This window comes from Saimiri boliviensis, chromosome 4 (genome assembly GCF_048565385.1).
Source record: "Saimiri boliviensis isolate mSaiBol1 chromosome 4, mSaiBol1.pri, whole genome shotgun sequence".
Lineage (NCBI taxonomy): Eukaryota > Metazoa > Chordata > Mammalia > Primates > Cebidae > Saimiri > Saimiri boliviensis.
In genome coordinates this window covers 126,017,993-126,035,489 of record NC_133452.1, presented here as the reverse complement: position 1 = coordinate 126,035,489, position 17,497 = coordinate 126,017,993, and the positions used below count along the sequence as shown (strand labels likewise).

At 37.1% G+C, this 17,497-nt stretch overlaps 1 protein-coding gene across 2 annotated transcripts in view; it reads left to right on the top strand.

The window, feature by feature from the left end:
- Window positions 1-16,036, top strand: part of ZNF451 (zinc finger protein 451) — an 84,130-nt gene extending 68,094 nt beyond the window's left edge. For both annotated transcript variants that reach the window (XM_003926366.4, XM_074398132.1), the window contains 3 exons: window positions 144-330; window positions 7,519-7,587; window positions 14,263-16,036. In XM_003926366.4, the coding sequence (XP_003926415.1) occupies window positions 144-330; window positions 7,519-7,587; window positions 14,263-14,309 (303 nt within the window). In that variant the 3' untranslated portion in view covers window positions 14,310-16,036. The remainder of the gene's footprint in view (window positions 1-143; window positions 331-7,518; window positions 7,588-14,262) is intronic.
- The last annotated feature ends 1,461 nt before the right edge of the window (window positions 16,037-17,497 follow it).

The window sequence follows — 17,497 nt, the reverse complement described above, 5'->3', positions numbered from 1 at the left end:
AGATCTTTATGTCATACTTTAGTAGAGACTAGGGAACACGCTTAATATACCTTCCTCAGTATGTGTTCATTGTGAAATAGAGATAAGTTGGTTTGAAACTCATGCTGATTTTTTATCAACCTGTGCCATTTGTTCTAACTTAGGCTGGCCGTCTAGATGAACAACTACCCAAGCAAATTCCTTTCACCATCCTCTCAGGAGATCAAGGTTTTCTGGAGCTAGAGAATCAATTTAAGAAGACTCAGAGGCCAGCTCATATACTAAACCCTCACCACTTAGAGGGAGATATGATGTGTGCCTTGTTAAATAGCATATCTGATACCACCAAAGGTACGCAGCTGCAGTCACAGTGCAAACCGCCCAAGAGGAGGAGACTTCACTGCTGAGAGAAACCAATAAACTGCTGTCCACTAGTAAACTGTTGCCTGCTTACTAAACCATCATGTTCTCTTACTTCTGTCGTATCTTTTTAAAATCTCACTTTCAGTCTTTAGTGTTTTAGGAGGAGGAATTCATAATAATTTTCTGGAGGCTTTTTTTGATCTAGTAGATAAAATCTATATTCATGTATATAAAATATATATTCATGGATTATAGTATGTTACTACAATTTTAAAAGCTCAGAATTCAGATCTTCACTTAGTTTCTGAAATTCCAAATGACCTTCAGTTTTTTAGAGAGCAGTGTGCTTATAGGTGAAAACCAGAAAGCAATAAAAAAGGCAATCATTTAAGAGGGTGACAGTGACAAAATGAAACCCTGATAGGTCTTTAGGTCTTAAGAGAAGTGGGTACATCCTATCTTATGGCTGGGACTTGCACTTTCTTCTGTACCTTTGGGAGATTGTTTAGCGAAAGGAGTGCTGATGTCTAGTTTCACTTCCTAGTATTTAAGAAAAGATGTAATTCAAAGGATTCTGAAGTTCTTTTTTGTTTTTCATAATTTCTGAGTCAGCTGCTCTACAAATGAGCTATACCCCCGTTTTTCATAATCTCTGAAGAAATATGGATAGAAAGATTAATATCCTAAAGTTTAAATATCCTGATAAATACATGAAAAAGTTTTGAAGATATTAATGAATTACCTTAATAGTGGCTTTTGGCATTTTTATTGTGTGCCTTTAAATTGTTCAACTCTGCTTGCCTCCTAGGTATTTTTTTTCTTTCAATATATTTGGAAGCACATTTTGATTGAAAACCCATTCTGAAGAATTTTGCTCTGATCACTGATTACAGTGGATCAATTAACTTCTGCAAAGTTAAGAATCAGTAATCTGTGCTCTTTATACTCTTTAAGACAGAGTAATGATGGAGGATTATACAGGAAAATGAGGCTCCCTGCTGGGCGCGGAGCCTCATGCCTGTAATCCCAACACTTTGGGAGGCTGAGGCAGCTGGCTCACAAGGTCAGGAGTTCGAGACCAGCCTGGCCAACATAGTGAAACCCCCGTCTCTACTAAAAATAAAAAAAATTGGCTGGGCATGGTGGCGTGAGCCTGTAGTCCCAGCTACTTGGGAGGCTGAGGCGAGAAGAATCACTTAAACCCGGGAGGCAGAGGTGGTGGTGAGCAGAGATTGCAACCAGCCTGGGCAACAGAGTGAGACTCTGTCTCAAAAAAAAAAAGGGGGAAAATGAACTCTTATGTCTTTATGTCATGCCTTAGTATCGAGTATTATCTTCCTATTCTGTAATTTTTGTTTACACTTGCTTTTTCTATCTGTGACTTAAAAAAAAAACAAACAGAAAACAAAACATTGTCTTTTCTTCTACTCTTTTGCCATCCCTTTCCCAGTCCTCAACATCTACTTAATATCCTGTAAGATGAAAGTTTTACCTTCGCCACACAAGGCTAACCTCTTTCCTTCTCTTACACTTCTGCTTTGGGGAACATTTCTTTTATACTCCAGATGTGAATCCAATTGTGATTTTGCCTCTATTTCAATTCTGTTTGGAATGAGAGCTGAATATATGTAGGCTTGCATGAGTATATTAAGGTTGAAGGTAAGATATAGCTTATTAATTTCTGCTGATTATGCCCTTCCAAATGCCCCTTATGTTCCAGGTATTTTTTTTAATCACTCCTAGTCAGCACTCATTTGGACTTACTGCTCTTTGGAGGCACATGGGTACTTTATTCGTAATTTTTGTGACACACAGAGATTGTGCACTGCATGAGGAACAATACGGGCTTTGGTTCAAATGCTGACTTTGCTGTTTCCTAGCAGTGTGATTTCAGACATGTTACTTTTTTGGAGCCTCATTTTTTTTTGGTATTTATATGGTTGTAATAGTGATGTATGTAAAGTGTCTAGCACAGTATATGAAGCACTTTAGCTATTTAATAAATAATAGCTATTTTTAATTACTACTATAAAAAGAAAATATGATTCCTAGCCACTACATTTTTAATGTTACACTGAATCATAGTATTTTCAGACTGAGTTATCTGATTTAAGACCAAATTATTTTTTCTTTTTCTTTTTTCTTTTTTTTTTTGAGATGGAGTTCTGCTCTTGTCACTCAGGCTGGAGTGCAGTGGCGTGATCTTGGCTCACTGCAACCTCTGCCTCCCGCATTCAAGGATTCTCCTGCCTCAGCCTGAAGAGTAGCTGGGATTACAGGCGCCTGCCACCATGCCTGGCTAATTTTTGTATTTTTGGTAGAGACGGGGTTTCACCATATTGGTCAGGCTGGTACTGAACTCCTGACCTCAGATGATCCACCCACCTTGGCCTTGCAAAGTGTTGGGATTACAGGAATGAGCCGCCGTGCCTGGTGACCAAATTTTTTCTTCATGAAAGACTTAAAACCCTCAAATTGCCTGTAGTGAACTTTATTGAAATCAAATAAAAATCATCTTCTTGGATAACTTTTTATTCCATTTCCTTTTCTAACAGATAGCTTTGTGAATAGTTGAGTAACAGTTTCTATTAAGGAATAGTATTTAATATATAATGGGATGCAGTAAATCTCTCAATGTCTACTAATCATATAGTTTAAAAAATATTTTTGTTGGGCCTTCAGTAATTTTGGTTACTAAAGAATGTCAGGGTAACTCCTTGCACATAGCTAAGCATGGTATTCCTTCCTATTTTTTAAATAATGGTAAATTTTTAGAAGTTTAGCATTAGCAGGACTGAAAAGTGATTTTTATTAGACTGAAGATTGCTGTATAAATAGGAATAATCTTTTGAGTAGTGTAAACAGCATCAGTGATCATATGGTATCTCATACTTGGAGAAATTAGTCTGCCAATTTCTCTGTTAATGGAAAGGAGGTACTTATTTTGGTACAAATACAGATATTTAGAGTTGTTGGTTCTGTATATCAGTGTCCAGTCATTACGCCCAATGGCATTGTTTTAGTGTGGTAGGGAGGAGAAAGGTTAAGTAGCTTTATTACTGATACTAAGAAGTCTCTGACTTGGTTAGTTAGGGTAAAAGTTACTTCTTGTAGCGAAGTGAACTTTTAGATCAAGTTTGAGGTTTGAATATGTCATGGTTTTTGCCCTATTAATTCTCTGTCAGTCTAAGCATCAGGGTTTCAACATGAACGTTTTAATTGTACTATGATATATGTATAAATTCTTGTAGAAACATTAAAAAGTCTGTTAACTTTAATTTCCACCCTTTCCCTTCCCCTTCCCCCTTGGTCTTCTTATCCTTTATCATTTCTACTTTATATTATACTTATCTTCACTTTCTTAACACTTAAGATAAATAGATCCTTTCTGGTAATCCTTATCAGAGAATCCAGATAGACTTTCTTAGACCATTTACATTTTATTCCCAAATACTTCTTTATTCTAACTCAAGCCTCATGTTTCAGAGATGCAGATATAACTTGTCACTTAAATGTTCAAAGAAGAAAAAGGTGAACTTTTTTATTGAAAAAAGTTTATTGTAGTTTATTGAAGACCTACTGTGTGCCAGCCACCATGCTAACAGCTTTTTATGTTTGTAGTGTGTAAAGATGCTTAAATATGTTAAAAGAAATTCTTCCATATGCTTTTTAATCCCCTTTGCAAGCTATGAAGTAGGATGTGTTGGATTATCTCATTTTTTTTTTTTTTTTTTGAGATGGAGTTTCGCTCTTGTTACCCAGGCTGGAGTGCAATGGCGCGATCTCGGCTCACCGCAACCTCCGCCTCCTGGGTTCAGGCAATTCTCCTGCCTCAGCCTCCGGAGTAGCTGGGATTACAGGCACGCGCCACCATGCCCAGCTAATTTTTTGCACCTTTAGTAGAGACGGGGTTTCACCATGTTGACCAGGATGGTCTCGATCTCTTGACCTCGTGATCCACCCGCCTCGGCCTCCCAAAGTGCTGGGATTACAGGCTTGAGCCACCGTGCCTGGCCGGATTATCTCATTTTATAAGTGAGGAAGAAGGTTCAGAAAGGTTAAATAGTCTACCTGCAGTCTCACAGCAAGTACTTTTCATCAGTATCAGCGACTATGGTGAGACTTTCATTGACACAAATACCTGATTGCATGATGTATAGCTAGCCACCCAGCGTGAATTACTGGCTCTAATCATGTCCATGAAGAATGAAGATAATGAGAGAGGTTATGTTGCAGTATAGTGACATTGCAGAGTTTATATAAAGATACCAAATAAGTTATATATTTTATTTATTTATTTAATATTCAGGAAGAAGGTGGGTTTTTTTGGGTCAGAAGATAAAATGATTTGGTTGTGGGTTCTGGTGCTTTAAAAAGTAAAGCGATTATATGCTGAACATAGCCAAGGAAAGCAATTAGCATTCTAATTTCCCTAGGATCTTTTGTCTCATAATTAAACGAGTAAGCGCCATCTTTACAGCCTCCTCAAGAAGTCGGCACTAGAACTGCAGTGAGCTTATTTGAGTACTGCAACATGCAGGTTCAAGGAAATTCACTAGAAACCCGCCTCCCGTTGCTTCCTCTGCCTTTCACCTAATGTTTCGTGGTACATAGAAGCTAACATTTTCAGTGTTTTCTTACATGGACCAGTATTTGCTCCCTTGAAAATTACATATAATGAAAAAGATATTACTACAAGATAATGTTGGTTGAATCTGTATGCTCCTTAGATGGTCTTGTTTATAAGCCTGAAACTTTTTTTTTTTTTTTTTTTTTTTTGAGACGGAGTTTTGCTCTTGTTACCCAGGCTGTAGTGCAGTGCCGCGATCTCGGCTCACTGCAACCTCTGGGTTCAGGCAATTCTCCTGCTTCAGCCTCCTGAGTAGCTGGGATTACAGGCATGCGCCACCATGCCCAGCTGTTGTTTTTTTTTTTTGTATTTTTAGTAGAGACGGGGTTTCACCATACTGACCAGGATGGTCTTGATCTTTTGACCTCGTGATCCACCCGCCTCGGCCTCCCAAAGTTTTGGGATTACAGGCTTGAGCCACCGCGCCCGGCCCTCCTGAAACTTTTATATTGATTTAATTGTGGCTTCATTGTGGATGAATGGGTTAGAAGCAGTAAGTGTGGTTGGTGTCTGTAGAGTCACACCAATTGCGCAGAGTTTTAAATTCATCGTACACATAGAGCATAAATACTAACCTAGGTGCTGTGAAAGTGTAGATGATTGAAGCAGCATCATGGCCAGTGGAACTGGCATTACCTAAAATAATTGCTGAACTTAATTCTGAAAGTCGGCCTGTTGTTTCCTCAGCCTGTTATCAAAATCTTTTTGATAAAATTAATTCTGTGCAAAGGTACTGAAAATAAGAATATTTTTGATTTTCTTTGTTCTGATGGGGTTGATTAAGGCAAAAGAAACCTTTTATAATAATATGTTTAACCCCATGTCAAGTTAATCCTTGACAAATCAAGGATTTGTCATTATTCAAACTTGTAGATTAGCCTTAAGCATTGCATGCATTGATGAATTGTTTGGATGAGTTATAACATGCTACGTTTGACTGACCTTGACTTCAAATTGTTATAACAGAAACCCCTGGGTATTTTCCTTTTGTTCTTAATGTTTAAAGCAAGCTTGTCCGACCTGCAGTCCGCGTGCCACATGTATCCTAGTTCAGCTTTGAATGTGGCCCAACACAAATTTGTAAACTTTTCTTAAAACATTTTGAGATTTTTTTTTTTTTAAAGCTCATTGGCTGTCATTAGTGTTAGTGTATTTTATGTGTGGCCCAAGACAGTCTTCTTCCAATGTGGCCCAAACAAGCCCAAGATTGGACACCCCGGTTTAGAGGTTTAATTTTGTTCTTTAATTTATAAATGTAATGTTTTATTTACCTAAAACATTGCTTGAAATATTTGAAGTATTTTGCTGGAATTAATAGCACAGATGACTTGTAACAACAAATTTCTGTAGCAGAAGAATATAGTGAAATATAGTGATTTGATTTTTACTTATAGATACTTAAAGGTCTTGTTTTTAATGTATTAAGTTTGCATAGAAGTATGTCTATGCAACTTGTAGTTATTTAAGTGCTGATTCAAGTCACTGACATATATATAGATGCATATCTATGTATATTTGTGTAATTACATCTTGATATAAATCAATATATATATTTAAATGTAGTTAAATTGACTAAATATTAGGTCATTGATAGTACCATGTTTCACATTTTTTAAAGATGAACTTTATTTTTCAGAATAGTTCAGAATTTACAAAAATGTTGTGAAGATAGTAGTGTTTCCGTGTATACATACTGTTTCCCTTATTAACACTGTATATTAGTGTAATACATTTGTCATAACTAATTGACCAATATTGGAACATTATTACTAATTCCAACATTCAGTTTTCCCCAGTGTCCTTTTTCTTTTCTTTTTTTGAGACAGGATCCCACTCTGTCACTCAGGTTGGAGTGCAGTGGCACAGTCCCGTCTCACTGCAACCTCCACCTCGCAGGTTCAAGTGATTCTCCTCCCTCAGCTTCCCGAGTAGCTGGGACTATAGGAGCATGCCATCATTGCTGGCTAATTTTTTGTATTTTTGGTAGAGACAGGGTTTTGCCATGTTGCCCAGGCTGGTCTCGAGCTCTTGAGCTCAGGTGATCCACCCACCTTGGCATCCCAAAATGCTGAAATTACAGATGTGAACAACCATGCCCAGCCTCAGTATCCTTTTTCTGCCCCAGGACCTCATTGGGATTCCCACATGACATTTAGTCATTAATCTCCTTAGGCTCCATGGTTCAAATTTTAAGTGAGTTTTGCAGTACCTTGTCAGTCATACTATAAAGCCTTCAGTCTCATTATGAAAGCCTGTAAGACAGCAGGTAAGTAAGTTTGTGCTGTGCAAGAGGCATTGTTAATTAAAACCAACGTTATCTTCATAGACATGAATGCATATGATTTTCAAAATATAGGAGAATTTATCTGTCACCATTTTTAATATTTAGTAAGCATTGGAAAAAACTTCATGTGAAAAAGTAGTGTAACACTAATGAATTGTATTATAATTAGTAAGCTTGGGTATAAGAAGTTACTGAAAATAATATTATTTGAGAATATATAAATTATGGCACAATAACTGAATGTATTGATTCTTCTTTACAGAATGTGACAGTGATGATAACATGGGTACCAAAAATACTTCAATAGGAGAAGAATTTATATCCACAGAAGGTAACCTTATAGAGTTAATCTCTTTTCTACTTGACTGTGTATTTTTTTTCCCTCTGTCTCTCACCCATTCACCCCTCTTAATCCCTTCTGCCCCCAAGTTAAAAACATTTCTCAATTTGAAGGATAGCTTTGCATTTTCCATGTAAGACGACTTTGGGATAATACTAATTTAAGGCTAGAATGGGTCAGCCAGTTATGGCCCTTGGGCCAAATCCAGTCCACTATCTTTAAGAACACAGCCATACTCTTTAATTAAGTATTGTCTTACGCTGCTGCTTTTGTACCACAACTGCAAGGTTGAGTAGGTGTGGAAAGACGGTATAACCCCTCCACCCCTGCCCCCTTCAGATAGCTATTTTCTAACCCTTTAAAAAGAAAAAATTTGCTAACTCCTGGGCTAGGAGATGATTTTCATGTCCTAATGTTTATTTGTCTTGAGTAGTGTTAAGAATATTAAAAGATAGGCAGTGGATGGCTGGGCGCGGTGGCTCATGCCTGTAATTCTGGCACTTGGGGAGGCCAGGGCGAGCAGATCACGAGGTCAGGAGATCGAGATCATCCTGGCCAACATGGTGAAACCCCATCTGTACAAAAAATACAAAAATTAGCTGGGCATGGTGGCACACACCTGTAGTCCCAGCTACTCAAGAGGTAGGAGAATCGCTTGAACTGGGGAGGTGGAGGTTGCAGTGAGCCGAGATTGTACCACTGCACTCCAGCCTGCCAACAGAACAAGACTGTCTCAAAGAAAAAAAGGTAGGCAGTAGAACTCTAAAAGCAAACACTTACATCTAAATATAAATGGGCTTTTTAAATAAAATTTTTTAAAAAGTTGTTTGTTTGTTTGTTTTTCAGACAGAGTCTCGCTCTGTCGCCCAGATTGGAGTGCAGTGATACAGTCTCAGCTCACTGCAACGTCTGCCTCCTAGGTTCAGGTGATTCTTGTGCCTCAGTCTCCTGAGTAGTTGGGATTATAGGATGAGCCACTACACCCAGCTAAAAATTAAAATTCCTTTTTACTCTTCTTAAAGGAAAAGCTCTTTCCTTCCATAGGTTAAAGAGAACTTTTTGGGTCACTTGGCCTCAAATCATTTGTTAGCTGTACTGTTATTTGGTTGTGTCTTGTAACCATTCTTTACTTTGGTTTTTCTATAAGAGACTGCACTTTTTAATAACCAAGGGGGATATGACATAATAGATCTTAGAAAATACTTCGAGCTTTACTGGAGAAGTTGAAAATATTATATTAGCATCTTTGACATTAAAGAAAAACAGTAGGAGTGTTCATGTACATTCCAATACAGTGTTTATGATTGGAGATTTTAGGGTGGGAATGTGGAGGCTGGAAAGTAGGGATGGAAATGTGACTAAAACACACACAAACAGAATGGCCCAGCTGATATGTTTTCTTTGCATTTCCTTGATCTCACATAATGTGATTAGTTTTACTAAGAGCATACTAGAGTTTTATGCTGTTAACAGTTTGGGAAATGGAGTCTGGCAGTAGAATTTATTCATCCATTAGATGAAGTAGGTAGCTCTAATCTTTCTGCCTTACAGCCAAATTCATTGGTTAAATAAAATTGGCAATAAATCTACACCTAATTGGAAGGAAGCAAGTTTTTTGACCAACTTGTTTTCCCAGCCTCGTCTTACTAGGTCTAGCTCAATGCTTAGCAGCCACATAATGATGAATTAAACAAATGAAAGAATTTTTGTGAGTTTTGAACAAAAACTGCCAATTAAGTTGTTTATCAAGGCCACTAAAAGTTAATAAACACTGCTGAACATGTAAAGAGTTTAGATTTTGCAACTTTTATTTGACACCTCATGACTCATCCCATGGAAAATGCCAGGTAAAATTCTAACTTTTAAATAGTTATAAGCCGTCACAGTTTGGTGGGCTCCTAACTAACCTAGGAAATCTGAGATTTATGTAACTGGATATGTACCAGATATTATCTCTGTAATGCATTTTATGGTTTGGAGGTGGAGATGTTACATTTTTGTGATTATTTGGTTTGGAAAAAGAATTATTGTTAAAGGATTCAAGAAAAGATACTTGAAAACCTGTAACTAGTTTTCATAGTTAAATAGAGGTGGGGATAAAATCATTTAATGCCAAGAAAAACCAAAGGAGTATGTTTGTGTTTTGTATCCTGTTGCTTTATGTAAAATAAGTGTGAGAAGCACATGTTGTTTCACGTAAGTTAAGGAACATGGGCTCCTTTGCACTTTTCTCTGACACTCTTCTTTTTTTCCTCTCCTTATCACCCCAAAAGAGCTAACTCGAATTTCATCTCTTAGATTGAACCATATAGAATTGCCATTTTTGTAGGCACTATTGTGTGGTCAGTGCCCTTCCTAGAGTGTCCATCTTTAGACACAGCCAACCACTGCCTATTCTGGGATCCTCTTGTACCATACCAAGTGGATTTAAAATATTTGAAGTACTTCTGTCTTCATCTTTCATCTCCACTGACTGTAAGCTCGTTGGGGAATAGGATCATGTTTTATTTATCTTTAATTCAGCAGCACCTAGCACAGTGTTTGGCAAAAAATGATTGCTTGTTAAATGAATAAAGTTTTAACCGACTAAAATGTGTTAGATTCACCAGGAATCATTTCCCTGTAACTGGATAAGGGAAATTAAGATAGAGGTTGTTTTCTTATAGCATGTTGTGTTATTTTGTTGACCCCGAACCACAGAAGCAAAATAATGTTCTAGTCTAGACCTGATAACAAAACTAAAAAAAAAATTTAAACAACCCCTTAAGTCTCTTTTTATTCCTTCTTTTCCCAGTACAACAGCATAAATACCTGAGAAATAGTGGCAGAAGACAGGATAAATTTGCGTATGGCTTTTTGCCTTAGGGTAATTCCCCTCCTGCTGTGATTTGTCTTATTCTTTGTTGTTCCCCATAGACCAATATCAAACTCTGACCACAAAGGCCAGTCATAACAATCCTATATAATCTATTTCCTATACTTGACAGAGGAAACAGATGCCACATAATGTGGTAGTGAAAAGTACAGTCTTTGGATTCATACTACCTAAGTTAAAACTCTGCTCTGCTGCTTACAAGTTGTGTAATATTGGACAAGTCACTTAACTTCACTGTACTAAAGCTTCCTCCTTATAAATAAGAGAATATTAGTATACCTACCTTACTAGAATAATACGGCATATCATAAATATTATATATTGGTTGCTGCTACTGTTACTGGGATTATGATCATCATTATTGACTTCTCTCTGTGTCTAAGGTCTACTCTAGAGGTATGCCTACTAACTAGAGGTATTCTGACTCAAATTGCTGGAAGAAACAGAGGACAGCATTACACAAATAATTGCCCATGCAAAACCGTTTTTCTATAAATGTTAGCAATATGCCTTACTCTGAGAATTCCTTCAGTTAAGAGTAGTCAAAACTGCTCTTAATCTTAACAACTTGTGAGAGTCAGACTGTTCTCTTCATTTTATATGAAAATTGAGGTGTCTTAAGCATTAATTTGGCCTTACATCTACAGTTACAAAATGATTTGGGCACCATTTCTATATGTCTTTTTTTTTTTTTTTTTTTTTTTAAAGACAGAGTCCCACTCTATTGCCAGGCTGGAATGCAGTGGCACGATCTCAGCTCACTATAATCTCCACCTCCCGGATCCAAGCGGTTCTCTTGTCTCAGCCTCCTGAATAGCTGGGATTACAGTCATCTGCCACCTTGCTCAGCTAATTTTTGCATTTTTAGTAGAGACGGTGTTTCACCATGTTGGCCAGGATGGTCTAGATCTGACCTTGTGATCCGCCCACCTCGGCCTCCCAAACTGTTGGGATTATAGGCGTGAGCCACGGTACCCAGCCTGTGTCTTCTGACTCCTACTACTGGTTGTTTTAGTTTGTTTGTTTGCCATAATTACTGTTCTCAAAGTAAATGAAATTAAGGCAGAAAGAAAGCAAGAAAGAGAGAAACATAGACCTAGCCACAGAAGAGAAAAAACAAAGATTTTTCACAAGTGCTCTTTATTTTTTTTCATATGGCTTCAAATTACTGTCTGATGTCCTTTAGTTTCAATCTGAGAGATTCTCTTTAGCATTTCTTGTAGGGCAGGCCTCCTAGTAAATTCTGTAGCTTTTGTTTATCTGAGAATTTCTTTAAGAGTAGTTTTGTCGAGCCAGGCGCGGTGGCTCAAGCCTGTAATCCCAGCACTTTGGGAGGCTGAGGCGGGTGGATCACGAGGTCGAGAGATCGGGACCATCCTGGTCAACATGGTGAAACCCCGTCTCTACTAAAAATACAAAAAATTAGCTGGGCGTGGTGGTGCGTGCCTGTAATCCCAGCTACTCAGGAGGCTGAGGCAGGAGAATTGCCTGAACCCAGGAGGCGGAGGTTGCGGTGAGCCGAGATCGCGCCATTGCACTCCAGCCTGGGTAACAAGAGTGAAACTCCGTCTAAAATTAAAAAAAAAAAAAAAGAGTAGTTTTGTCGGCCAGGTGTGGTGGCTTACGCCTGTAATCCAAACACTTTGGAGGCCAAGGCGGGTGGATCACCAGAGGTCGGGACTTCAAGACCAGCCTGACCAACATGGTGAAACCCTGTCTTAAAAAAAAAAAAAACACAATAGTTTTGTCAGATACAGAATTCTTGATTAACATTCTTTTCTTCTTGTCTCCATGTTTGTTTTTTAAACAAGAAATCAGCTAGTAATTTTATTAAGACTCTGTGATGAGTTGCTTCTCTCTTGTTGCTTTTATTGTCTTTGGCTTTTGACAGTTTGACTATAACATGTCTCAGTATGGGTCACTTTATAGTTCATTGAGCTTCTTGGATATGTAGATTCACCTCTTTAATCAAATGTGGTAGTTTTTCAACCATTATTTCTTAAAACATTCTTTCTGGTCCTATTTCACTTCCCCTCTTGAGACTACTATAATGCATATGTCAGTTTACTTAATGGTGTCCCACAGGTTCCTTGGACTCTATTTACTTTTCTTTATTTTTCTTTTTTCTTTCTATTCCTAACACTGGATGATTGGTTGATTATTTAGCCTGAACCCAAACCAAGACACACACTGGATAATTTAAATTGTCCTATCTTTAAATTTACTGACTCTTTCTTCTGTGTGCTCAAATTTGTTACCCCTGTAAAGATTTTTCATTTTAGTTATTGTACGTTTCAGGTCCTCAGTTTCTATTTGATGGGCTTTTGAGAATTCTCTTTACTGATATTCTTTTTTTTTTTTGGAGACGGAGTTTCACTCTTGTTACCCAGGCTGGAGTGCAATGGCGCGATCTCGGCTCACCGCAACCTCCGCCTCCTGGGTTCAGGCAATTCTCCTGTCTCAGCCTCCTGAGTAGCTGGGATCACAGGCACACGCCACCATGCCCAGCTAATTTTTTTTTGTATTTTTGTAGAGACGGGGTTTCACCATGTTGACCAGGATGGTCTCGATCTCTTGACCTCATGATCCACCCGCCTCGGCCTCCCAAAGTGCTGGGATTAGAGGCTTGAGCCACCGCGCCCGGCCTGGGCCTGTTTCTTAACTGTGCTGTTCCTTTGTTCTATTTATTCTTGCACTAGTACCACATTATTAATTACTGTAACTTTATAGTAGGTGTTCATATCTCAGACGTCTAAGTTTAGTCCCCTTATTTTTCTTTGTTAAGAGTGTCTTGGCTTTTCTTTGCATTTCCTTATCCCTTTTAATTCATCTTAGGGGCAACTTAACTGATCCTAGAGTGTAGCTTTAACTTGATAGTTTATGCTAGCTTGTAGCCTTAAATTACAGACAGCGTAACACTTGTGCCCCCACTCAGAGGAGTATGCAGTTGCATCTTAGAGAGATCACTGTTGCCTGTAGCCAAGTAGCCTCTGAGCAACTGTGGACCAGATGGGATGAGATGGATGAGATAAATCTGGTGTGAGAAGCTAATGAAAGCCAAGCAATTGACACCAAATTTCACCCTCCTGAATTTAACATCATTCCCAGGGAGGAGATGGAACCCAACTATTGTGAACCCAATAATGTCTGTCTTGTTCACTGTTAAATTGCTGTTTCAATGTAATAGGCATTTTATTAATATTTGCAAATGAGTTTACAAACATCTGATACAGCATATGTTAAATGCTTCTCTGATGACATTTATGTGGCTATGAGTTTCACTATTTACCTTAGATGCTAGGATGTTTAAAGCTAATTTTTTCCCCAGCTTTATTGAAGTATAATTAAAAATCAAACTAAATTTTTAATGGCCTGTGACATTTTGCCATTTCATAGAGTTGCCTTTCTTTTTCAGTTTAAAGTCTTATCTGTATCACCTCAAGTCTTTTAGTAAATAAGTGATAGAGATTTTTTTTTTTATGTTGAAACAAGCAATTACCTGTCAGTGATTCTAAAAGTTTGATGACTTTGTACATTAAACGTGAAATTAACTTGCAAGTTCCTTAGCACACTTTTAAGTTCATGTATGAAGTTCAGGATCATATCTAGATTTTCATATTTCAAAATACTCAATTTTTTAGTAGAGAAACTGCCAAGTTATCCTGTGTTTTTCCATTTTGATTTTACTTTCCTTCTTGAAAAGATGAATACAGTTGATGAAACTTACATAAATAAAGCCCATGTTGAGTAGTTTTCTGCCTTAAGTGTTAAAATTCTGTTTTTTAATGCAGATGTGGAATTAGAAGAAGCTATTAGAAGAAGTCTTGAGGAAATGTAATTAAAGATATTACCACACAACATCAAGTGGCCTTGAAGAGACTCAGATAATGAATTCTTGAGTTTGTTTTCTAAAGGAGACCAGAAATCCACTATTACAAATGTATTTGAAAACATGTTTTTGCTTTCATATGTTCAAAATCTGATCTTTGTTTTGTATTTTTGTGCTAAATGTGCAAAAATGTACAGAAAGAATAGAATACATGTTTATGCAAATATAAATCATGTATTCTAATATAGGTGTAACAGTTTCCCAGTTAACTTTGAATTTATATATTTAGAGTTAAAGGATTTAAAAAAAAGAAAGCTCTTGGCAGCTGTTTCCCAGATCGTGTTGGTTCTTTTTATTTGTGCTATACAAATGATTCTAGTTTATTTTTTTAGGATTGAAAATGAATATTAAAAAGATGACATAGGTCAAGTTTTCCATAAATTCTACTTCTCATGTGGAACTATTATATAATACCTTTGAGATCTTTATTAGAAGAGGGTAATGAAAACTACATAGAAACATTTAAAATTTTATCAGCAGTGTTCTTTGTGGGTGCCAGGCAGATGTAAATTATTGCTTTGATTAGAGCAGCACATTGCTAAAATAAAAATAAACCTTAATTTTTAAGAAATAATTTAAACGAAACAATTTCCATTCCTTTTACCTGCTTAGACTTTTATGTGAGTTGTATGAGCTCCTGTTCAAAGGGAATGGTGTCAAATATTTGCATAAAATTATTTTTCATAATATTTGTCCTTTTTTATATATTTGTGTAAAGATAATATTCTTCAAGAAATAATGTTGAAAGTCTGCTCAGGAATAATCTTCCTTAACTCTTTAAAATTTTTATTTCATATGGAGTAGCTTCAAGTTTAGTTATTCACTGAATTCTGTTTCCTTCATTTGGTGTTACATATTTAATTTTTAAATATTGAGGCCCCATTGTGAGTAATAAAAAATACTACATAAGTAGAAGACTAAGAAGGTCTTGTCATATTATCTTTGTGTATATGCTTCATGTTACTTGACCAGAAATGTCTTATCTCTAAGAACTTTGAGTAGTAATTATTTACCAAACTTAAAAAACATTTCTATAAATATAAAGCTTTTCTTTATATTTAAGACAAAAAGATACCATGGCTAGAGTTTTGTTCCTTCTCTGTAACACTGTATATTTTAGTGTGAAATTGAATTTTTTATTCTTACAGTCTTCAGTCCACAATTTGTGTTTTTAATTTCTTGATATGTCACTTCAGTTTCTCCCTGCTTGCATTTTTTAAAAAAAAATAGACATTGTTGCTTCAGAATTTATCAATGATATTTCCAAAATGACCACATTGTGCTTTTTAATTTGTATGTTTAAGTGGTCAAGCAAGGCCCTAGGAGGTAGTCAACTGAGCTGGACCTTAAACACATCTGCAGGAGCTCACAATACTAAGGAGCAAAAGGGGCATCCCAGAAAGATGAGTGGTTAAGCAGATGCCGGGCAGGGCAAGAGGAAACAGCACCTTGTTGCCAGAGATTGTACATAGAGGTTTAATGGACACTGATGCTCTATTAAGAAGCTTTTGTAGTGTGTGTGGTAGAGAATAATTACGGCTTTTTGATATGACAGGAAAGGCATATTTCATCATGACTCTTAAGAAAAGGTAACTGGGTTGTTTAATGTTTTAATTGATAATTGTCACTGATTGTATTTCTACTTGTTAAATAATTAAAAATCATCTTAAAATTCATACTTTGACCTTAATTTAGACACGAGGAGATGTAATCTCTGTGTAACATTAGAGAAAATTATATGAATTATCATCAAAAGTAAATGCTTCTAACATTGACAAAGATGCTTATCTTTTCATTACATCATTCACTCATTAATTCATTCAATCACAAAATATTTATTGAGTACCCACCATGTGCCAGCAGTTGTTCGAAGAACTGGGAATATACCAGTAAGCAAAACAAAGCCCTTACCCCTCTGTGGAGCACACACTGGTGGAGAAGGAGGGGTTGTACAACGTTAGTAAGCAAGTAAATGAAACTGTATCTGATGGCAATACCTATACCGAAGGAAAATAAGGGAAGGGAATACATAGTGTAGGGACAGGGAGTTGAGTGAGGGGAGGCTTGCTATTTTTAATAGGGTGATCAGCAAAGATCTCACTGATAAGTAAACTTAAGCAAAGACCTGAAGGAGGGAGGGAGTGAGGATGAAAATACATAAAGGGAAGAAAGTTCAGGTGGAAGAGGGGAAGGTGCAGACGGGAGCTTAGTACATCCAAGAGCAGGAAGGCCAGTATGGCTGAAGCAGGATGAGCTAGGAGAGTAATAAGAAATAACTCCTTGAGGTTTTTCTAATGACCTTCGCTTTTACTCTGAGGTGAGGAGCCACTGAGAGTTTCTGAGAATAAATGGTATGATATCCCTTATTTAGGATGGCTGTAATTGCTGCACTAAGATAATATGTATATGACATACAAGAGTAGAAGCAGGGAGACCAGAGAGGAAGTTATTGTAGTACTCCAAGTGCAGTCTTACCAGGTAGCTTGAACCAGAATGGTGGGGTGTAATTGGGAAGAATCTAGATATATTCTTAAGGTAAAATTGATGGGATTTAATACGATATCAGAGAAAGAGTTCAGGATGATTCCAAAGTCACTTGATAGGCTTTCAGACCACTCACAAAATGTGTTTTGATTTTTTTTGTGTCGTGACAGTATTTTTAATAAGGTCAAATAATCCCCTACCCCAATAGTTAATTAGGATTTAGAATGAGTTCAGAGGGAATTGGGATCCAGCTTTAAGGGCTTCAGCCCTGTTCAAGTATTTAAACTGCTTTGATCTCTGATTAAAGGTGGTGGTTCAACTTTAAACTATTATTATCTATCATTTTCTGTGCCCTGTACATTTTCATCCTTGCAATGAGAGGCATAGAGCTATCAGGAGATGGACCAAAGCCTCACTTTTTAAGCAGTCCAATCTTTATACTCTCGGCTCTACTCCATCTTTTACCGACAACAGCTCATGCCTGACCTAGAGGCCTACTGCATCTTTTTGTTAACAGAAGATTTTTAAAAGTTGAAGACTTCTTAATACCAATTATTCCACGCAGAAGTATTATCATTATTAATTTTTGAGGCAAGGTCTCGCTCTGTCGCCCAGGCTGGTGTGCAGCAGTTGGCGAGATCTCGATTCACTTA